This window comes from Lepidochelys kempii, chromosome 10 (genome assembly GCF_965140265.1).
Source record: "Lepidochelys kempii isolate rLepKem1 chromosome 10, rLepKem1.hap2, whole genome shotgun sequence".
Taxonomy (NCBI): domain Eukaryota; kingdom Metazoa; phylum Chordata; order Testudines; family Cheloniidae; genus Lepidochelys; species Lepidochelys kempii.
In genome coordinates, this window is record NC_133265.1 from 72,215,265 (window position 1) to 72,240,392 (window position 25,128).

At 41.3% G+C, this 25,128-nt stretch overlaps 1 protein-coding gene across 13 annotated transcripts in view; it reads right to left on the reverse strand.

Annotated features, from left to right (window-relative positions):
• Positions 1–25,128, reverse strand: part of AKAP13 (A-kinase anchoring protein 13) — a 330,778-nt gene that overhangs the window by 187,255 nt on the left and 118,395 nt on the right. For all 13 annotated transcript variants that reach the window (XM_073304193.1, XM_073304191.1, XM_073304188.1 and 10 more), the window contains one exon: positions 6,139–6,435. In XM_073304193.1, the coding sequence (XP_073160294.1) occupies positions 6,139–6,435 (297 nt within the window). The remainder of the gene's footprint in view (positions 1–6,138; positions 6,436–25,128) is intronic.

Here is a 25,128-nt window from a genome sequence, read left to right on the forward strand (position 1 = left end):
AAGAATATAGTACTGACTTGAAGAGCATGAAACATGATTACACCTTTTAAGAGCGTTTGTCATGAGGAAAGGCTAGAGATTGAGTTTTTATAAATGCTCGAGAGAAAAATATTTTGCAGGTGATCAAACCGTAGCATTCAAAATTACTGAAAGGATTATTACTAAATATCTCGTCCTGGTGAAGCAGGATCAGAAATCAGAGGAGAAAATTAGGAACAAATCAGAAATGTGGACAGGAACCCTGCCTTAAATAAGAGTGGACGTTAGGAATATGTTACGAGATAAGGCCATTGATAAACAATTTAGAGTTGCACTGAAAACTTTTGTAATTAGTAAGACTTCAGGGCTGGGTTCCCCTGTTTCTCCTGCAACTGCTATTGATATAATTAACAATACTTAGTTATACTGCAGTATCTACAGTTCCCAATCAGGTTCCATGGTCCACTGTGCGAGGTGCTGAACAAAACATATGAAGACATCATCCATACCCCCCGACCCTGCCCTGCCAAGGTTTTACAATCAAAGGCCTTAATCCTGCAAAGACTTGACCTCCCCACCCCCTTAGCTTTATGCACTGTGAATAGTGCCCCATTGAAGCAGTGAGACTACTCATAGTGTGTAAAGCTACACATGTGCAGGATCAGGGGCAAAGGGGCTGATCCATAGCCTACTGAAGTCAAAGGCATTCTTTTCATTCACTTCAATGGGCATTGGATCAGGGCCTAAGAGAGCTGTAATTGCAGGCTGGGTTTTGGGGGGTTCGTATTAGTGATGTGCTAGATGTACATAACATACTAAAAACAGAATTAACTTACAAAAATAACATTTTATGTAAGTAGAAAAGGAGGACTTGTGGCACCTTAGAGACTAACCAATTTATTTGAGCATAAGCTTTCGTAAGCTACAGCTCACTTCATCGGATGCATATTGTGGAAAGTTTAGAAGATCTTATTATATACACACAAAGCATGAAAAAATACCTCCTCCCACCCCACTCTCCTGCTGGTAATAGCTTATCTAAAGTGATCACTCTCCTTACAATGTGTATGATAATCAAGTTGGGCCATTTCCAGCACAAATCCAGGTTTTCTCCCCCCCCGCCCCCCACACACACAAACTCACTCTCCTGCTGGTAATAGCTTATCTAAAGTGACCACTCTCCTTACAATATGTGTGATAATCAAGGTGGGCCATTTCAAGGTTGGACTCCTCAAGCAGAGACAGACACCTACAAGATCTCTATCAAGCATTCTTACAACTACAATACCCACCTGCGGAAGTGAAGAAACAGATTGATAGAGCCAGAAGAGTTCCCAGAAGTCACCTACTACAGGACAGGCCTAACAAAGAAAATAACAGAACGCCACTAGCCGTCACCTTCAGCCCGCAACTAAAACCCCTCCAACGCATTATTAAGGATCTATAACCTATCCTGAAGGATGACCCTACACTCTCACAAATCTTGGGAGACACGCCAGTCCTTGCCTACAGACAGCCCCCCAACCTGAAGCAAATACTCACCAGCAACCACATACCACACAACAGAACCACTAACCCAGGAACCTATCCTTGCAACAAAGCCCGTTGCCAACTGTGCCCACATATCTATTCAGGGGACACCATCACAGAGCCTAATAACATCAGCCACACTATCAGAGGTTCGTTCACCTGCACATCCACCAACGTGATATATGCCATCATGTGCCAGCAATGCCCCTCTGCCATGTACATTGGTCAAACTGGACAGTCTCTACGTAAAAGAGTAAATGGACACAAATCAGATGTCAAGAATTAACATTCATAAACCAGTCGGAGAACACTTCAATCTCTCTGGTCACGCGATTACAGACATGAAAGTCGCTATTATACAACAAAAAACTTCAAATCCAGACTCCAGCGAGAAGCTGCTGAATTGGAATTCATTTGCAAATTGGATACAATTAACTTAGGCTTGAATAGAGACTGGGAGTGGCTTAGTCATTATGCAAGGTAGCCTATTTCCCCTTGTTTTTTCCTACCCCCCCCCCCCCAAGATGTTCTTGTTAAACCCTGGATTTGTGCTGGAAATGGCCCACCTTGATTATCATACACAATGTAAGGAGAGTGGTCACTTTGGATAAACTATTACCAGCAGGAGAGTGAGTTTGTGTGTGTGTGTGTGGGGGGGGGGGGGGTTTGAGAAAACCTAGATTTGTGTTGGAAATGGCCCAACTTGATTATCATACACATTGTAAGGAGAGTGATTGCTTTAGATAAGCTATTACCAGCAGGAGAGTGGGGTGGGAGGAGGTATTATATACACACAAAGCATGAAAAAATAAGATCTTCTAAACTTTCCACAATATGCATCCAATGAAGTGAGCTGTAGCTCACGAAAGCTTATGCTCAAATAAATTGGTGAGTCTCTAAGGTGCCACAAATACTCCTTTTCTTTTTGCAAATACAGACTATCATGGCTGTTACTCTGAAACCTGATTTTATGTAAGTGTTTCTTTAATCTAATGTCTGGAATACTGATTGATGTATTAAATTAAATTGTGTTGCTCAATATATTTTGTTTTGGGGCTGTCGGGTTTTTTAATTTTATCATATAGTTTGGGTGGGTTGTATTACTTTGAAAAACTAATACAGGGGTTGTTTTTTTAAAAAAGAATGAATATATGTTCAGATGACATCCATAATTTATGTATGATTAATGTGTAATCTTTTTAATGAAACTTTTAAGTTAACCTATGGTGGAGAAAGATAGAAAAAGTGATCAAAAGAAAGGTGAGTGAGGGATAAAAGAGAGTAGAGTAGAGAGGCCAGGTTGAAATAAATTAAAATTACTTCCGTTCTGGGGCTAAGTGAATTTCTCCAGTGCAACAATTTGAGATAAAATGGTTACATATTCCATAAAAAAAAAAATCTTCCACTGAAATAGTTTCAATTCTCCTATGGCAGCTGCAAAGTTCATACTTTAAATAATCCTATTAGAGGTGTTTGTTACCTGCAGCTGAGAAAGATTTTTTATTTTTATTATTATTTTTTTAAAGGTCTGGTTATATGGGAAAGCACACCTTTGGCCTTGAATAACGGGACGCTCCCAGAGAATAAAGAACCTAACTTGGCAAAAATGTAGGGCCAGTGGAAAAACCATCAACACTAATCCTTAAAATGTCCCATGGTGTGCTGTCTCTCTTTCTCATATTTAAATAGTCAAACACGCTGACATACTAGGGAAAAGAAAAGAAACTACCAAAATACAGGAAAGAAAAATAATGTAAGATTATGAAGCACTTTAGAATGTTTACCGAATTACTGCTCAGTTTGTTGAATGTGCACATGCTTCTTTAAGATCACACAGAATGTAAATGCTGTAGCATCTCATCCCTGCTGGGGAGGGTGGTCCAAGTTCAAGCACTAACGTATACTGATGCAAAAGATTAGCTGAAAAATTTTGACCAGTTATAATTGGGTGTCACTCTTCAGTGACTTTTCTGTCTCCTGTGGGCGTGGCGGTGATGAGCTCAATGAGACCCTCCTCAGTTCCAATGACAGTTGCACCTCAGGCCAATGAAAGAGGGAGAAGCACAGTGAAGAGAAGAGATGAAATAGGGAATTCGCCACAGACAACCCTACCACTTAAAAACAAGCAAGAACTTCACTTGATTGAGAGGCCAATATCCAAATTCTGCCTCTCTAGAAATGCTGAGTTACTGCATCACTTCCTTAATTGCTCTTAGTAGGAAGTATGAGTCATTTCATTCTCCTGTCTATCTTTAGACACAATCAGGAAGGGTTAGCTTATAGAATCATCTCTGAATTAGAGACATGTCCTCTTAAATGGCTACAGTTAAGATCTGGTTGATGCTTTTATCAGTCCTGCTTTTCAGGGGCTTAAGCAAACAAAACAAATCAAAAAACCAACACCACTGGTAGCATCCAACAACTACTAGTCCAAATTCACATAAAAAAATAGTTTTTCTTTTGTACTGCATCAATGTTAAAGGCACAGCTTCTTAGACGAGAGGATCAACGACAGGCAAGCAAGCAATAAACTGCATTTAAACAGTTAAGTGCGGGGAGGACTCATAATAAGGGAATGCTTGTCTGATTCAATATAAGTGTAGCCATCTATTTGTGGCTGTTTAACACATTTAATCCCATTACATAAAACTCATTTATTCATCTAAATTATCTCAGGTTAACAAACATCATTCCCACCCACTTCCCAGCAGACACCTCTCAGAAAGGTCCCATTACACTGATGGTCATAAGGAGCTCCTCCTTTTTTTTACTGGAGGTTGTTAACAGACACTCCACAGGTGTCATTCAGCCCTGAATATTTATGGCTTTCAGACACAATCGTTTTTTTAAGCAGAACAATTTAACTGCTATGAGTCTGATTTTCACAAGTGCTGAACTCTCACGAATGCAACTGAAGTCAAAGAGAGAGACTGCTCGTCAGTACGTCTGCAAACTAGGCCCTAAGTCACCAATGATTCAAACATAATTTTCGACTGTCTGGCTAAGACCACTATTAGTCTGTTAAACGTACTTCATTATTTACACAGCAGCATTTAGGTGAATGCGTTAGCATTATCTTTAAACTGAGAGGGGGATAAAAAAAAATCTCAGAAAACACAATACAAATGTAGGAGCTATGCAAGAAGAGGAAAGAAATGGCAGCATTGCTTGTTTATCTATCTGTAAACGAACAACGACACAATGGTTGAATTTTAATGCAGAAACCACCAAATATGTACAAAACTATGAACATTCACTAGCCTGGGTTCAATTACCTGCCCAGGCATACATGTTTATAAGAAAACCAAACAGACGTGAGCTATTCGCTGAAAGACACGAGAGCAGCCACCGCAAAACACTACTGAAAACCATGCTGTGTGAGAACAAAGTTGCCATGCTAGCCTGCACAGAACAATTCTTGTTCCATCACATGCAAAGGGTACATTGCCTCCCCTCACCCCCACCTTTTTTTATTTTTTTGAGAAGGGAATTCATGCAGTAATAGAGTACAGATCTCACAATCATATTCTCTGTGTGCAGGCATATGCCATAAATCACTACAAAAATATAATGCATTGTGAATCTATATGCATCCTCCCAATTCCCATGCGACACCCAGGCACAGGGCTTCAAGCAGGTGTACTTGTCGTAAACTTGTAGGTCTTCGTAGTTCTGTTTCAATAGTTTGGCAAGGACTCTATAGCTCTGTCTATGCTGCACGTGCTCTGCAGATGAAGGTGTGCAGAAACACCTATACCTTCCATCGTCCACACTCAAAGCCATTAAACCCACACCTAGTAAGCAACTACATTCGTAGTTGGTTATCTTGTCTAGGGTGTGGATGGGTGTGTGGGTTGAGCGATGACCTGTCCACCTACAAGCCTGCTTTGCAGTGTAGAGGTAACAAAGGTGTGAATACCTGGGCTCAAGCCTTACCAGTCCTCTACTGTCATTCCCATAATTCCCCATGCCCGTATCTTCTGGGCCTTCTACAGTCTAACTTCCCACTTTCTCTCTATGCACTGGAAACTGCCTCAGCATTTAACCCTTCATTTTCCACATGCCATGCTCCACTTTCTTGTCATTCTCTGAACAGCTGAGCACAGCATGGAATATGCCTTGCACCATGAATGCTGCTAGCCAGTCAGAGGATCATACCAACATACCAGTTACATTGAGTACTCCCAGGAGTATGTTTTAACATGACTTTGGACCAGACTTGATATTTATTTATAAGCCTTATCACTGTAATACTGATACACACACTCCCCATATAAAAACAGAACTCTCTGTGCACGGTATTAAAACACTGGATCACCGAAGACAATTTGTGCTCTTTTATTACAAAGGATGTAGAGAAAAGCACCAGTCTGTGTGCCAAGATAAGACAACGAGGCCCTGCTCCAAACTCTGTGGATATGCAGGGGGTACTGGGAAGAGTTACACCAGGGCATCTTCAGCATGGCTAAAGCTCAAAGCATAGGTCATTGATCTGTCTGCTGGTCAACAGGAGAATCCCCTCATACATCAGAGGAACTCCCCACAACACAAACATTGCAACACATGCTGTGATCCTCTCTCTCTTTCTCTCATACGTACACACACTACTCAGTTGCTACTAGTTCTCACCATTAAGTGTCTGGTCTGTTCCCAACACATTCCATTCTGCTGGCAGTTTCAGATGCCGAAATGCCAAAGCCACTTTCTCATCCAGAAAATCCACATCCCCAGAGGGAGGCCTTGACCGGTCCAGGAATCTTGTGAAGTTCAGTGCTTGCTGGTTGCCAGCACAGGTTGCTAGGAACTGAGCTGCATCATAGGCCTCGTCCTGAATGAACTGAAAACTTTCCTCTGCCACCACTAGAACAGGAAGCCCTTCCTTGGCAGTGCAAAGTGCCACCTTCACTGTCTCACAGCAGTCATGGCCTGTAAAATAAAACCAAGGAAATTAATATAATTGTAACGGAGAAGAGAAATGACTACGCTAAAGTAATGTGGGTTTGGACATTGGTCACCCCCTGTCATAAATATAAAGGGAAGGGTAAACACCTTTAAAATCCCTCCTGGCCAGAGGAAAAAACCTTCCACCTGTAAAGGGTTAAGAAGCTAGGATAACCTTGCTGGCACCTGACCAAAATGACCAATGAGGAGACAAAGCTGGAGGGGGGGAGAAACAAAGGTTCTCTCTGTCTGTGTGATGCTTTTGCAGGGAACAGGAAAGGAATGGAGTCTTAGAACTTAGTAAGTAATCTAGCTAGATATGCGTTAGATTCTGTTTTGTTTAATAGCTGATAAAATAAGCTGTGCTTAATGGAATGTATATTCCTGTTTTTGTGTCTTTTTGTAACTTAAGGTTTTGCCTAGAGGGATTCTCTATGTTTTGAATCTGACTACCCTGTAAGCTATTTACCATCCTGATTTTACAGAGGTGATTCTTTTACTTTTTTCTTCAATTAAAATTCTTCTTTTAAGAACCTGATTGTTTTTTCATTATTCTTAAGATGCAAGGGTTTGGGTCTGTGTTCACCTGTGCAAGTTGGTGAGGATTTTTAACAAGCCTTCCCCAGGAAAGGGGGTGTAGGGTTTGGGAGGACTTTGGGGGGAAAGACGTTTCCAAGCGAGCTCTTTCCCTGTTATATATTTGTTAGACAGTTGGTGGTGGCAGCAATAAAGTCCAAGGGCAAAAGGTAAAATAGTTTGTACCTTGGGGAAGTTTTAACCTAAGCTGGTAAAAATAAGCTTGGGGGTTTTTCCATGCAGGTCCCCACATCTGTACCCTAGACTTCAGAGTGGGGAAGGAACCTTGACACCCCCATCAGTACAAACAAACCCGCATGTGGTATCCCTGGACACATTACTTTTTGCATATAAAGGAAAACACTGTACGGCAAAAAGTTCTCAGTGGTGCTTCCTGCATGAGAACCCACTCACTCTCTTATATAATGGTCACATCACAGCCTTCTTGTTAGTGGGCTAGCTTCAGGCACTGAGACACAAATTCAGGACTGCTAATAGACTCAGGGGAAGGTTTTCAAAGCCACAAAGGGGAGTAAGGTTCTTCACTCCCCTTGAAAGTCAAGAGGAGTTTGGCACTTAAATCTCATTTGGCTTCCCCCTCAGTACATAGAGCCATATTTTAAAGAATTCTGTGAGATCATGGCAGCCCATCAGAAATAAAGCACAGGTGTCAGCATTTGGAGCACCTAGCCAGTAAAGACAATGAACTAATTGCACTTAAGCAACCAAAAAGCAACAATTAATACTGGAACATAACATGCTTTAGACATGTTCTATGTGTGTGGTTACATCTCTTTTGTTCAACGCTGCACCTGCCATTTGGATTTGGTTTCACATGACAGAACTAAGCTTGCTGTATTCCAGAGAACAGGGAAATCGCTGCTTTTCATATTTACCAAAGAAGAGAGAGAGTGAGAGAAGCTTATTTTCACAGCTCTGCTGACTTTTCATTTACTTATTTTAATGAAAGGCTAGTGCAACAGGGCAGCAGTTTCATAGACCCAGAAAATGCAAGATAAACTCCCCTGCAATTTAAAAGGTGGGAAAAAAATCTCATCCTTTTAGCATGACGGATACTTAAAATTGTCTGACAAGCCCCTTTAATAATAAGTTTTATGTTTCAAGTTCAATGTTCTCTGCAGTCTCTCTCTGTCTCTCGCTCCAATGGTAGACCGACGTCATTGCTGTTTTTGCCAGAACAAGCACAGACCCTTCACTAATTACTGGAAAAGCTGCTCTCTCTACCCATGACCTCAGCATCTTACTGCGTTGATCAAACCCTATTTATTTATTTTATTAAATAAAAAAGATGAAGGATTTTTCACAACTGGGCTTGAAAATTCCATTTACCCACACACATGGATGATGAGTGGGAAGCCTTCCCTTGTGTTTAGGGGGGGGTCTCAGCTTTCATTTACACTATCACTTTCATTTACAAAGAAAAAGAAGTTTCTAGCCCCTATGGTAAGGAAGAAAACCTTCCAGATATAACCAAATGGAGGTTTGTCTTCCCAGTCTGAACACAGACTGCTCCAATGCCTCTGCTGTTGCTCCTAGACTTGTCAAGCAACAGCCAATGGTCAGTTTCAGTAGAAAGGTCAGTTTCACAGCTGCTATTCAGGACTCTGCAGGCAGCAAAATTGTCAAGTATCAGGCTAATGTCATACTGCTTCCAGAGAAAAATATGTGCAATAGGGGTAGGCAACAGAGACTTCCACAGGAGAGGAGGACACACAAAAACAGAGGCTAGGACGGAAGGAGTAGCTGAGACCTCTCCCTGCAACCTGGAGGCTCTGGAATTAGGAGATGAGACACAAAACTCCTTCTCCCTTCCAGCAGCTAGAATGGAGTGGAGATTCAAATTTATCAAACACCTACTAGCTAAAGGCTGATGTGAAAGACGAAACAGAGGGTGCGGCAGAACCAATGCTAAAATTGCTTAAATGCAGGAGAAGACCAAACCAATTTCAACACCATTCCAGAAGCCTGTGGCTGAGCTCTGCTCAGAGCAAGGTCTGGAACATGGTTTCTGAAATGGTGCAAATCCTGGATTTGCAGTTTAACCATCCTTGCCACCAGTCGATGACACCTATTGCCATCAATAAGTACATTACTAATACAGACAAGTCCTAATCAAGATCCAGGGACAGAAATCTCAGCAACTGAGGGCTACGGGGGGTGGGTGAGTTTCTCACTAGGTTACTGCTCCTGGACTTTGCCAGTGGGGTCTCCCACCCTTCCTTTCATTTATTCCTCAAACTGCAGGATTAGTCCTCTGGATAGCAGGTGTCTGGTAAACTTTTCAATCCCTGTTACACAAAAATATTGATACAATGTACATAATACAGTAATGACATGGCATCATCCCATGCAAACCAGCTCAAGTGCTGCACACTTTCTGTTTTCACCAACACAGACACTGTTAGCAACCTGTGGTGGCTGTTTACTAGGCTGCAAAGTTAAAAATAATTCATAATGAAAGACTCTCCATCACATACAGGACAAGTATGGCTTTTGCTGCTGCTATTTTTTAAACTCTAATTTTCTCTTTATTTCCAGAAGCGTCTCATCTGCAAAATGTGCCTATAATACCCCTGTGACGCTGACAGGCCAGCTCAGGTCAGAGCAATAGGTCAATTCACTTGTGTGTGAATAGCAAAGAAATGTTAGGTGTACTAATTCACTCATGTTTTAATTTAGTTCAAAGGAAATATGAATGATATTGTTTTCACTTATCTATTACTTGCTGATTATTATCGCATTACATTATGTATACCTTGTAATTGGATAACCCTAGACCAAAGTGTGTGTTAGTGCTAAGATGAAAAGATGTCAGTGTAAACTGCATGAAAACTAATGAAATGTTACTTGTATTGTTTTCACTTATCTATCCCTTTTAGAATTGAATTTTGTATATCATTGTAACTAAATTACTTGTGAATGCAATGGAAGTAAAATGCTAACCTCAAAGCAAGGGCTGTTGTGTTCAAAAATGGAAATTCACAAACTAAGTCTTATAGTTGCTACTCATCAAAACCCACATTGGCGAAGACACTGGTCAGAGTGTCTTCTGTGAACAAGATCTATAAATACTTGTCTACGGGAATGATCCTGCATCTCTGAACTTTTTGGACACTCACAGGAAAGGATTCCAGATGCAAGATAGATCCCGCAAGCTACTTTGTGTAACCAAGAGAAATTTATGAACATTAGCAGATTACTCCATCTCTGATATCCTTTTGGACTTACAAACTTTGACTCACCTGTTAATATTTTTTACCTGCTTTAACCCCTCAATAACACTCAATTATTTTTCTTACCCAATAAACCTTTAATTAGTTTACTAGAGAAACCGGCTGCTTGCTTTTGAGATCAAGAGTATCCACTGACGTGGGGTAAGCGACTGACCCTTTGGGCTTGGGAGTAACCTGAAGTGGTGTGACTTTTATTTTAATAACCTTTTATCACTAAATCCAATCTGTCTGCATGGCAAGACAGGCTGGAGAGTCTAACGGGATCATCTGTGACTCCATGTAATTCTGGTATAGTAATCCAGGAGTGCATATTTGTTATTGGCTTGGTGAAATCTAATTATAAAATATACCACCAGTTTGGGGTGTCTGCTCTATTTTCTGACAGTCTGATCTGAGATTGGCACTCATAGTTGTCAGCCTCTCCAGACAGTGTGACAACCCCTACTCTGACAGCCTGCTGTCATTCAGAATTCAGACTGAACTTCTCCAAGCACTGCCAAGTAATAATTAAGGGAGTGAGGTAGTGCACAGACAAATAGTTCAGGTCAGTCACTTCTTACACCTCCTAAATGAAACTAAGCAATTCCTCTACCTAGATGACACTAGTACAGGCTTTTCAGTTAGGAGAGTAGCAAGAGAAATCCCAGGTGTGATATTTGGACTACCGTTGTCAAATAAACTGGCACTGCACTCATGTTCTCATAGCAGACATCCATTAGCCATGCTGAACAGAGTTCCCATGAACAGAACAGAGAGAGAGAAACCCTGAACATCAGAGTTTCTGCACCCAATTTAAAGCAAAACCAGATGGGTGTTCAGTGCAGTGTACTGCAAACACTTTATGCACTGATCTGCATACAGTAAAGGTCTCTCAGAACTCACATAAAATAACCAGTACAGCTTTCAGAGAAGCAAAGGAAGTGACAATTCATTTATATCTAATGGGATCAGGCGTGTTCTGCTTACCCAAGAGGCATGTTCTCCTAAAGGGTAACCGTATTCTATCCCCTCAAATGCTTTGATGTTCTCCTTCCCTCAATCTGACAAAACATCAGATTCAAGGGGTGAGTGTCTGGGACAGGTTCTGACTTTGGCAATCAGTTCAAAAGAAAGAGGAGCAATTAAGCAATGAGCATGACAAATGCTAAGATTACTCAAGAGGACCCTGCCCCCTGCTTTGAAATGTCTTCAGGAATGGTGCGTGTGAGTATGCTTCAAAACATGAATGCACACAAACAGCCTTCTGAAGAGACCGTCTCCAGTGGGGTAACATTTCTCTCAGCTTCAAAGACCCCCTTACAATAATATCTGGACTGCAGCAACTCCTTCCCCAGAGCATGTCAAATAGCATTAGAAATGTTAGCTGAGTTTCCCAACGTTTCTATGAAATAAGTGATAGTTAACACGATTATGCTCATTTTACAGGTTGCAGAGCAAGGTTAAGTGATTTGCCCAAGATCAAACAGTCAGTGACACTGATGGCATACTCAATTAGTCCTGGTCATCTGTTCCCCCCTCTAACGACTATGCTGGAGGGATTTCCTTTATGTATGGTAAGTATCAACTCATTTACTCTGAAAAACACAAACATGCTTGTTGTATGGAACAGTTCCCCTATGCATACTACAGGGAATACTTACAACAATGCAGCCAGTCATTTGGTTATCTAAGGCACCACCTCAAAGCAGTCTCTCCCAATCTTTTCAGGTTCATCATCAACATCCTCGACTACCGAGGACCACTGTGCTAGCCAAAATGACCACAGCTGATGGCATCGCACCAGGCATTGTATATTGAACTTCCCAGATCTGAGTTAATACTGCAAATTGGGGTCAGGGCATGCAAATTGGGGTCAGGGCATGGACCCCTTTGCTCATCAATGGAGAGTTTGAGAGCACAGTGCGCCGGGGTGTTTTTATCCATCCTGGTGACATGGCCAAAAAGCACGCAGTATGGCTTTTGAATATAATGAGCAACTGAAGGAAGGCCAGATCTCTGTCATAATTTTGAAAAGATCTGGCTTTCCTTTCAGCTTGACAACTGTCACAGTTCAGGAAAACTGCACCTGTATTCCCCCTCCATGGCGCATCACAGGCACCTACTTTTAGACTTCCAGCCATTACCTTTCTTGGGTGGAAAGCTGCATCTCTCCCCCTCCTGACTGGTGTTTTCCCCAGACTACATTGTGATATTCCCAGCAAACTAGACTCCCTAAACAAGCTAGCATCTGCACTTCAGTTCTCTCTGATGGCTTATGAACAGCATAACTGAAAGCAGTTATAAGTTAAGCACAGACCTTTATAAGCAACACATTTATTCTTAAGCTGAAAGCAATACAGAGAAAACATATAAAAACAATAAACGTTCCTACATGCATGCTAGAAGCTTACCAGAGGTCATCCATCAGTCTTACAGGGCTTCAGTAGGTCAAAGTCCTTCCAACCCTTCCCAGGAAGGATTGGGGTCCCCCTTGGCCACAAAGTTCTGACAATTTGCTGGATGAGAAAGGTAGCCCTGAGACAGTTTAAACTGAGACTACTTATCCAGAAGTCCTTTTTTTGTCTGTTGGTCTCTGGAGAATCCAGTTTGAACTACTATATGCCTCTCTAGGTCGTGGCACTTCTATGGAGGTATCACAACTTGAGTCAATTCACCTAATCTTAGTTCCTGGAAGAGCTGTGGTCATCCTTCCCCATGGAATTACATACAATTCCTGGCCCTGACAATCATAGAATCATAGAATACCAGGGTTGGAAGGGACCTCAGGAGGTCATCTAGTCCAACCCCCTGCTCAAAGCAGGACCAATCCCCAACTAAATCATCCCAGCCAGGGCTTTGTCAAGCCTGAACTTGAAAACTTCTAAGGAAGGAGATTCCACCACCTCCCTAGGTAACGCATTCTAGCGTTTCACCACCCTCCTAGTGAAAAAGTTTTTCCTAATATCCAACCTAAACCTTCCCCCCTGCAACTTGAGACCATTACTCCTCGTTCTGTCATCTGCTACCACTGAGAACAGTCTAGATCCATCCTCTTTGGAACCCTCTTTCAAGTAGTTGAAAGCAGCTATCAAATCCCCCCTCATTCTTCTCTTCCACAGACTAAACAATCCCAGTTCCCTCAGCCTCTCCTCATAACTCATGTGCTCCAGCCCCCTCATCATTTTTGTTGCCCTCCACTGGATGTTTTCCAATTTGTCCACATCCTTCTTGTAGTGTGGGGCCCAAAACTGGACACAGTACTCCAGACGACGCCTCACTAATGTCGAATAGAGGGGAATGATCACGTCCCTCAATCTGCTGGCAATGCCCCTATTTATACAGCCCAAAATGCCATTGGCCTTCTTGGCAACAACGGCACACTGTTGACTCATATCCAGCTTCTCGTCCACTGTAACCCCTAGGTCCTTTTCTGCAGAACTGCTGCCCAGCTATTTGGTCCCTAGTCTGTAGCGGTGCATGGGATTCTTCTGTCCTAAGTGCAGGACTCTGCACTTGTCCTTGTTGAACCCCATTAGATTTCTTTTGGCCCAATCCTCTAATTTGTCTAGGTCCCTCTGTATCCTATCCCTATCCTCCAGCGTATCTACCTCTCCTCCCAGTTTAGGGTCATCTGCAAACTTGCTGAGGGTGCAATCCACACCATCTTCCAGATCATTAATGAAGATATTGAACAAAACCAGCCCGAGGACCAACCCTTGGGGCACTCCACTTGGCAGCGGCTGCCAACTAGACATGGAGCCATTGATCACTACCCATTGAGCCCGACAATCTAGCCAAGAATACTGTGGGAGACCATGTCAAAAGCTTTGCTAAAGTCAAGGAACAACACGTCCACTGCTTTCCCCTCATCCACAGAGCCAGTTATCTCATCATAGAAGGCAATTAGATTAGTCAAACATGACTTGCCCTTGGTGAATCCATGCTGACTGTTCCTGATCACTTTCCTCTCCTCTAAGTGCTTCAGAATTGATTCCTTGGGGACCTGCTCCATGATTTTTCCAGGGACTGAGGTGAGGCTGACTGGCCTGTAGTTCCCAGGATCCTCCTTCTTCCCTTTTTTAAAGATGGGCACTACATTAGTCTTTTTCCAGACATCCGGGACCTCTCCCGATTGCCATGAGTTTTCAAAGATAATCCATACATTTAACACTATAAGATCTCCCAGAGTTATCGCAGGAAATATCAGCCACAGCAACTCCTTATTAGAAATAAAAAAACTTCATGACTCCCATTCACTTTTTACTCTTACTTCTTTAGTAAAGTATCAGTAACAACAATAATAAGCCTATCTAATTTGAGTATGTTTCAAGAGGTCAAGAATACTTGTCCTTGAAGGGAAATGGTGGGCAGGGCGTGGAAGAGAGTGGCTTTAATTATAGTAAAATGTTCAGTGTCTTGTGACCCCTGGATTGCCTTTCATGACACCCTGGGGAGTCACGACGTACGGGCTGAGAAACAGCGATCTAAGGCAAATGATAAATTGCTAAGCATGACCACTGTATAACACCAAATAATATTATAATAGGAATTTTAGCTGCTCTGCCAGTGACACCAGCCTTCATACCACATTTGCCCACTACTTTCACAAACATTTGTGTGTTTTATTCCCTGCTATTTCTCTGCATGGAATGCCTTTCCCACTTAGAACCATCAAGACACATTTATGACACAATATCCACATGACATTAGCCAATGAACACACTTATTAACTCTGTGAAAACTCATATACACCCAGCATCACTCCATCAGACCATCCAATAACTCTTGCTGAGTTACCGTATTGTCCCTCTGTCCCCTGTCTCAATTAGGTTTGATTTAGTCTGTACACTCCTCAGGGCAGCAAGAAGGTCTACCTTCTCTTTTGAGAGGTACCAAGCATATCACTGGGCACACTATAAATACATAAACAGATTGAAAAGCAGTTTTATTTATCAGTGCACATGGGGTACGATTGAATTTGAGCTATGGCAAGCTTCTACACATTGCCCTCTCTTTGTAAGCAAATTACAAAATCTACAATATTAAGAGCACGTAAGGTGAAACTAGAAACAACTGAAGGATCTCTTACCTATCCACTAACTACCCTAACAACTTGAGCTCTGCCCACCCTCAGTTCCGTGTGGATTGGTACATTTTCTTTCCAAGATTCCATACAAAATCTGTGTTAAGAGAGGTTCAGCGCTGATGAGAAACCAATGTTTGCCTAGGCGCAGGCAAACGTTAAAAAAACATTTTTAGAAAGTGAAATGCCATCCATTTTTCAGTAGCATAACTAAACTGGCTTCTCTGATTAACCTCTAGCTTTTTTTAAAAAAACGGCTTCTCTAGGCAGGGACTCAACATGAAAAAATGTATGCAGAAAGCAAATTTGTTTGGTTTTTTTTAGAAACAGAAATTAGAAGTGAAGGCAAAAAAGTGAGCTTACAATAGAAACGGTACTACAACTTGAACTGTGGAGTCTCTATTGCGACTCCATTAGGCAGGTAAATTGTCAGAATGGTAAAACTTTATCCTCCCACACTTGTAAAAAGACACATCTGAGCTATAAAGAATCACAGCAGATTAGGGTTAGAAGAGACCTCAGGAGGTCATCTAGTCCAAGCCCCTGCTCAAAGCAGGACCAAACCCAACTAAATCATCCCAGCCAGGGCCTTTGTCAAGCCGGGCCCTAAAAACCTCTAAGGAAGGAGATTCCACCACCTCCCTAGGTAACCCATTCCAGTGCTTCACCGCCCTCCTAGTGAAATAGTGTTTCCTAATATCCAACCTAGACCTCCCCCGCTGCAACTTGAGACCATTGCTCCTTGTTCTGTACTAGCTGTAGTGCTGCATTACACTCTCATAGCTAGATGCTAAATTTGCTTCAGGCAACAGCACGATATATAAACATGTAAAATTAAAATTAACACAGGCTTCTCGTCCACCTGCACTTATGCACTCAGAACTGAAGAAAACTGACAAAACTGCCTTTTATTTTTTCTGTGGAGACACCCTGGGAGATAGTACACAGAAAAAATACGGAAACCTGGAAGTTACAAAGCTCATCCGATGAAGTGAGCTGTAGCTCACGAAAGCTTATGCTCAAATAAATTGGTTAGTCTCTAAGGTGCCACAAATACTCCTTTTCTTTTTAAAGAGTTAACTGCTAATGGTTAACTTACCATATACAACCAAGCTGGGTCTAACTTATACCAGTACCATAAATTTGCTTGACTAAAACTGAGGGTGTGTTTAAAAGGGTGGTATCATTTCCTGCAGGCTCCTTATCATTAAACAAAGCACACATGGAGACAAAACAGTGTTGTAGCTAAACAAAACCAATGAATGCCTTAAAACATGACTTCACTTCCTACCCAGCTGAAAGTGGAAATCCTGTCCAAGCCTCCTATTTTGAGGATTCATATTTAATACACCAAACAATAGGTTCTTGGCCTCGGCAGCTATTTAAAGTTACATTGGAAGAGCCGGCTAGGTTTGCATTAGTGAGTGACTCGGGATTCCTGTGCTAATTGTGCCCTCTATTATGACCCTGTCATGGTGACTTGAACTTTTTCTACAAAAGGATTTAAACAGGAAAAGATACCTACTATAAAAATTGTTTATTTTGTATGCAACGTATTGGCGTTGTGTCAGTGACATTGCCCCTGGGTGGCTGGCACACACAAAGATTAAGGGATCCAACTACTGCTACCAGATAAAGGAGTTCTTTTGTTCAAGGAGTTTAGCACTCTGCTTTTGAAATTTAAGGACCCCGGGTGTGATTTAGTGTGTGCGCATGAGATACCCACTGTTTGTAACACACAGATTTACTACAGGCTGAAATAAATAGATATTGCAACAACAATGGAGAGAGGCCACATTCAAAGTTTTAAACCTTCAACGCTGAAATCTATTTCCTAGCCAAAGGCTTTCCACCTCTTCAATACACACTCAGTGGCTTGTTAATGTAGGGTTGTCATAAAATCTATGGCATTATATAGCTTCCAAACACGCCATCATATATACTTCCTATACAGTCTTCACCATTTTTTTCCTATGACATATGTCGTTTAGCTGGCTTCGTCTCCTTTTAATAACTCTGCATAATGCACCGAAGTATACCAGAGAGGCTGCAGTATATAACTGGTTTTGGTTATATCATTTCTCTATTTTAGCTTTGTAGAGGTTTCATTATTAAGAATATTTTAAAACAAGTCCACATGACTATTATTGCCAAGTGATCATTTGTTACACAACTTGTTTACTCTTTTGGTCTTCTAGAAGAAAGGTTATTTAATAAAGTAGAGAGGGCAGCCTTTTCTATTACCAGTAGTTTCCTAGGTGGGAACATATTCAGTGGTGGAGGAGAATAAGCATGAACATACATTTTAAAAAATGCAAAATCAAGTATATATTTTAAATGAAGATATTCATCATTCAATAGCAATTTATTTCACTTTAAACAGCAGCAGTCAAGTAGAAAAAAATCCTAAAATTAAATGAATTACAAAAAATTTAGGCAGAACCTCCCCATTTGAACATAATTAAGGACAAATATAGTGAACAACATTAAAAAGTCAACATTTTCTGAAAGTTATGGAACCATGCAGTAGTAACAGAAATATAATATTTCTCCATATTCAGAAGAGGAAATAATTGGGGTACCCCAAATGCATGGTAATTGTTGGCAAATGGCAACTACCACAGAGACACACACATGATGCTTAAGAGCCTAATTCCGCTCCCACTGAAACCAGTGCAAAACTTCCATTGACTTCAGCGTTACAGGAGCAGGCCCTAATGAATTAGATACTTCACACAGACAACTTCTGAAAATGATAAACGATAAAACACTATAGGGAACATGGAATCAATGGTATGGCATATAATCACCTTCTTTATTGTTTTAATGACATGGTTCACAAACATGACATTTCTTACCCGACCAGTATGTTAAGAGTGAAGTTTTGTTTGCCTGCAGCCAACTATTGTTACTGCAACAGAACAATTAAGGGCTTCTTCCTACTCTCATTTAAGTCCTAACTTCCTAAACTACAGCTAAAAGGAAAGAGAGAGAAATGAAGCCTTAGACAGATTAATAGGAATGTTAAATCATGTAACCCACTTAAAATAAGCTTGCACATAGCAGTCCAAGGCCCAGTGGGTAAAAATTCCCACCTCACAAACTTACACAATGGGCACTAACTGGGACTTAGGAGACTCGAGTTCAATTTCCTGTTCCACCACAAACTTCCTGTGTGACTTTGTGCAAAACACTTAGCCTCTCTGTGATGCAGTTCGCCATCTGTAAAACAAGGATACTAGCACTTTCCTATTTCACAGGAGTAGGGTGACCAGATAACAAGAACAAAGTATCGGGACACATGGGGGGGCAGCCACAGGCTCACCCCTTCACCAGGGCCGGCTCTAAATTTTTTGCCTCCTCAAGAAAAGCAAAAAAATCCAGAGTGCCACAAAATATCGGGACAAATAGGGTCCCGATCGTACATCAGTCAGCACACCGGACAAACAACTAAATATCGGGACGTCTGGTCACCCTACACAGGAGTGTTGTGAGGACAAATGCATTAAAACCTGTGAGGCTGTCAGATGCTATGGAAAGGAAGACTACATAAGAACCGAAGATAAATAAATATCACCACAAAGTACCAAACAAGATGTAAAGCTCAAATTACTCTGCAGCATCAGCATTTACTTCTGGCAAAAAGAAAAACATTTCAAATTATGGGTTATAAACATGAGCTCAACAGGGAAAACAAAAAGGCAGCAGTTTGGTGAAATGCTTCATTTTAGAAAGCAAAAGGAAAGCAGTAACACAAACAAAATAAATGTTCAGTTTAACAAAATAGTTTAACTGCATTATACCACTTGATGCATACTCAGGTTGGTAAAAAAGCTGCCCAAAGCATGTAAGGCATCATGAACGGAACAGTTTTCATGACCCTTTAGTTCATATTTGATATTGTATTACCATACATCAGCTTGATTGGGGATTTGATTTTAGCAGCAGAATATTATTTTCCCTTGGGTTGATAATAACAACATAGTGGGACAGAGTAACCAATCTCACTTTTTTCAAGCCCAAAAAACAACAGTATATTAAAAAAACGTAGCAATATATATTTCATTCTTTAATTTTAAAATGATTCTTTGTCCTAAATTAGCTACAGCGTCTTAACTCCAGTGAAGCTTCCACTTTAGTTCCGAGGAGCATTAGATCCACCCACAATTCTGTTCCACTAATAGGGGATCTTCAGCAGTAATCATCTCATCTTCCAATAAGGGACTAAGGCCTAGTCTACACTTCCACTTACAGTGCTGAAACTTTCTTCGCTCAGGGATGTGGGGAAAAAAAATCTGAGCGATGCAAGTTTCAGCGCTGTAAGGCGGCAGTATAGACAGTGCTACAAGCCGCGCTCCCAGCGCTGGTAGCTATTGCCCTTGCGGAGGTGGTTTTATTACAGCGCTGGGAGACCTCTCTCCAGCGCTGGAGCGGCGACTCCCCAGCCACGTTAAAGCGCTGTTGGCTGTGTAGACATACCCTTAATCTATATCATGCTCTTCTGAACCCTCCTTTACTGGGACCTGGTAAATGTTCCTGCTTATATGCAGGCTACATAGCAAGCCAAGTCCCTTTTATGATACCTGTTGGATCCCCATCTGCTATTAGGTGATCATAATGCTTCCTTTTACTCCTGTAGCAAACAACTGTAGAACAGTCAGGGCACCCAGTATCTAGTTTAGAACGGAAGGTCAGTAAAAGGTTGTCAGTGGAGAGGTGAAATAGAAAAATCAACAAAAGGGCAAAACAAGGTCCTACTGCAATAACAAAGGTACATCTAGCCCAGTAGCCTGTCTTCCAACAGTGGCCAATGTCAGGTGCCCCAGAGGGCATGAACAGATAATCATCAAGTGATCCATCCCCTGTCGCTCATTCCCAGCTTCTGGCAAGCAGAGGCTAGGGACACCCTAGCTAAAAGCCACTGATGGACCTATCCTCCATGAATTTATCTAAATCTTTTTTGAACCCTGTTATAGTCTTGCCCTTCACAATATCCTCTGGCAAACTGTGCGTTGTGTGAAGAAATACTTCCTTTTGTTTGTTTTAAACCTGCTGCCTATTGATTTCATTTGGTGACCCCTAGTTCTTGTGTTATAAGAATGAGTAAATAACACTTCCTTATTTACTTTCACCATACCAGTCATTATTTTATAGACCTCAATCATATCCCCCCTTAGTTATCTCTTTTCCAAGCTGAAAAGTCCCAGTCTTATCCCAGAAGCTGTTCCATACCCCTAATAATTTTGTTGCCCTTTTCTGAACCTTTTCCAATTCCAATATATCTTTTTAGACATGGGATGACCACATCTGCACATAGTATTCAAGATGTGGGTGTACCATGGATTTATATAGATGCAATATAATATTTTCTGCCTTATTATCTAGCCCTTTCTTAATGATTCCCAACATTCTGTTGCTTTTTTGACTGTCGCTACTCATTAAGTGGATATTTTCAGAGAACTATTCACATGACTCCAAGGTCTCTTTCTTGAGTGGTAACAGCTAATTTAGACCCCATCATTTTATATGTAGAGTTGGGATTATGTTTTCCAATGTGCATTACTTTGCATTTATCAGCACTGAATTTCATCTGCCATTTTTTTGCCCAGTCACGAGAGATCCTTTTGTAGCTCTCGCAGTCTGCCTGGGACTTAACTGTCTTGAGTAGTTTTGTATTATCTGCAAATTTTGCCACCTCACTGTTTACCCCTTTTTCCAACATAAAGGCCTTCAGATTGTAAACTAAGTGATAATTATAACTGCCCAAGTATGCTATTGACTCTGAGACAGAGTTTAATCTTGGAGCATGGGAACTATCCTGCTTTCGCAATGGGAGGAGGAAGAGGACAGACCCCGTTAAATTTATTCTAGCATATAAAAGGTGTTTTTGTTGAAAATGTGGTCTCTCTCAAGTTATTCTTTGTTATAGGTTTTGTGTTTTAGGCATAGGCACACCCTGTCTGTGTCAACTGGATGTGGTTTGTAATCCAATGGGGGGTAATAAACATTTTATATATGTGCACACAGATCAAAAGGTAAAAGATGCGGTGACCTCTCCTAAGCATCTCAAAATCAAAAGTTCTTACTAATCTCCTTCGCAGCAGTAAGCAAAGGAAACAGAGCATGTATAAAAACAACCCTAATTACCACCACCCAATAGAGAGACAAGTGACATTCTGTTAATTATGCAACACTCCTGGTACAAATCGAGACAGTGATTTTCCCACTTTTGTTCCTCCTCTTGGCTGAGGTGATCATTACTTCAGAACGAAACCCAGTCCAGTTCTGGCCCACCCTGCCTCCCCCAACACTAACTAGCAATGGGAATGCAAGATGGAACAATTTTATAACCAGGTGCTTTTAACAAACTGCCACTTCCAGTACTCAACTCTTCGTAGGAACTTCTCAGTCCTAACCCACCAACAAATCCTAAAAAAAAATCCTCAAAGGTCTCACTGTAATACAATTTCAAAATTGTACTACACATATGAACATGCGTCTGTGTTTAAAGGAGACTGTGGGTTTTCACGGTCCAAACACTAAGCTATTCCTTCTATGAATCCATAATATGTTAAATGACCCACAAGAAAATGAAGTCTGATCCATTTCTGCTTACATATTTGTATGATAATTTTACTGGGTTATTGGATATTTCCACTGTATCATTGTGGGAGTAGGACTGTCAAGTCCTGAATATTTGCAAGACATCACAGTTGGTGACCTAATTTGATGTACAATTCAGCCCAGTAATATAGTTTATTCGGAATCTAATATTTCAATTAAAAATGATCTCTATGTAAATAACAATCTTGCCCTATCTTCAACCTCTGGTTATAAATTTAAATCCTTCCTTCAGTTTTGTCACGTACAGAAGTAAAGGCTTGTATTTGAATAGTCAAAAGATTTCTTTTAAAGATTAGTTATCATATGACCAACAATGAAAACACACAATAAAAGAGCAGATTACTCAGAGGAAGATGAAATGTAGCAGGCCTTGGACTCTGCCCTTAACAACTTTTGTTTAAAGAAAGACTTTCAGACTATGGAATATTTTTTATGTATAATGAGAATCGAAAGCAGTAACAGGCATGTGTTTAAAAAAAGTATTTGCCTAATGCTACCTTATGTTATTCAGTCTAATCAAATGCTCTCTCTTTATGGGAGTTTGTTACTTTTAAACACTTCCCTTAGCTTAGACGGCAGAACCTAGCCGGTCAGTTCCCCTTTCTGGTTTGCATGCACTAGCAGAGCGCTGGTATGTTTTCAAACCAGAACTGCCAGAAAAAGTTCAGAAACAAAATGGCAATGTTTCTTTTGCATATTAGGTTTAATGAAGTTTAAAAACTTTTCTCTTTAAACCTCCTTCTTCCCTGCCCCACCCCCTACACAAAAAAAGCCAAGCAAAACAACAACTTCTCAGTCTTGAGCTTATGTTATGTAATATCGCGGCAGTTGGACGTCTGGTCACCCTACCTTTTATGCTAGGCAGAGAACCTACACTCCTAGTTCTATCACGTGGTGATAGGCCACAAGCCATTCACTTTGCTCATGGTTTTCTTAATTTGTGTAATCATGAAGGACTTGTTAATTACCCCGGCTATGATGTTTCAACAAGGGCTGGTCTCCCACACCACTGCCTCTTGCTCATGGTTAATCCTGCAGTGAGGTCAAATAATACTTGGCCATGAGTCATCATAATCATTTCCAAGGTAACTGGCTAAATACACAAGGTAAGTACATGATTGCAGATTCACTGTAGAGTCCAGCAGGAGGAGAAACTGAGCTAAGAGAGATCATTCTCCTACTAGAATCAGCATCTTCAATAAAAACACCGAGGAGTCCTTGTGGCACCTTAGAGACTAACACATTTATTTGGGCATAAGCTTTCGTGAAGTGGGTTATAGACCACAAAAGCTTATGCCCAAATAAATGTGTTAGTCTCTAAGGTGCCACAAGGACTCCTCATTGTTTTTGCTGATACAGACTAACACAGCAACCCTTCTGAAAACCATCTTCAATAAGAAAGACTGAACCATGGAACAATACTGGCTATATATACTGGCTTTCTGGATACAAGTATGATAAAATAGACTCTCTCTCCACCCTCCCCCACCACCACCCCTCACCAAAGACTGGTCCAATAATGAAGTTCTCCCTTCTGTGACAATATCTTCCAAAATGAAATACACATATTAAACCCAAGTTACTAGAGGTAACTGCCATCCAGCACCACTGCAGATACAATCATTAAAGTCACACAGAAGCTCAAGTGGTGTCCTTTGTTGCATACAGGGACATTAGGATAACAACAATAGAAATGGATTGCTTTTGTAATGAAATTCTGTGAGGTATTCTGGCTCCTTTTCAGGCTGAAATGGAACACAGAATCGTTTCAGTTCCGTTCTGGGAAATTCTGCTATTTGGATTCCGAAAGAGATGAGATCCCAGCACCCAATGCTATCACAGTATTGCCTTGTACGCACAGCACAAAAACAGCCTAAAAGTTACCAGTTCTGTATCAGTTCCGTTAGAAAATTAATCATAGTATCATTGATTGCACTGGGTTTCAGTAATCAGTATTCATACTAGACTGCTCTGTTCAAGTAACTTTAATTATCCTGACAGTGCAAACAGAGACTGTACGGAGTGAATAATATGGCGAACTTTGCTTTAATCACTACATTTACCAGAAGGAAACAAAGAGACCACAGCCACCTACAGAGCCATGCTGTCATTGGCAAATTCCATTTAACATGCATCTCTCCTATAACATTACCTACCACATAGATAAAAAGCAGAAAATACACTAAATTACATAAGCTATACTGTTGTATATAGTTGAAAATAATAGACTATTTTCTCCTCACACTCATATCAATGTGCTATATAGCAACAGTCAGAATAAAAGGTTAATAGTAAGGAATGCCACCTGGAAAATTTTCATTCCCATGGTGTTGAAGCCACTGAAGGAAATTGTTGCTCTTCTTTAATTACGTGAAGCCTGTGTCAAAGAGGCTCCAAGAATGACTCTTCCTGAGCACTATATACCTCAGGCGCAGGAAAGTCACCAAGGACCAAGCACATTTATTGGAGAGAGATCACACCCTGCAACATCTTTAGAAACTATGTCACTGTGTTTAAGTGCATGAAGGTGTTTTAGGTTTAAGGCAGGGGCTTGTTTCAATAAGTCTACATTCATAGGAACTGACTCTATGGGTGTTCCGGAGTTGGAACACCCACAGAAAAAAAACAGTGGATGCTTAGCATCCACCAGCAGCCAGCTCCTCCCCCTCCTACCCCCAGTGCCTCCCGCCCACTGCCGGCCCTGCTGATCAATTCCTCCCCCTCCCTCTCAGTGGCTCACGCCTCCCATGATCAGCTGTTCCGTGGTATGCAGGAGGTGCAAGGGGCAGGAGTGCGGACGGGGTACACTCGGGGGAGGGGCAGGAGAAGGAAGAGGTGGGGTGGGGGTGGGGGTGGGTCCTTGGGGGATGGAGTGGAGTGGGAGCAGGGCCTGGGGCAGAGCAGGGGTTGAACATCCCCCCGGAAAAGGAGGAAGACCGCGCCTGTGGCTACATTAATGAGCCTCTGTTCAACTCAAACCTAGCAACCAAAATGCAGCCAGTTCCTTATTGTGCTGCAAATCCAGTTGAACAAATGGCATTTCTAAATATTTATAATTTGTAAAGGCAACTGTGTCCTCTTCTGTCTGGCCTTTTCTCAAAGTCTTTTAACATGTGCAGGCAAAACTTTGTGATTTTTTTTGTATAGTGTAATAGTTATGCA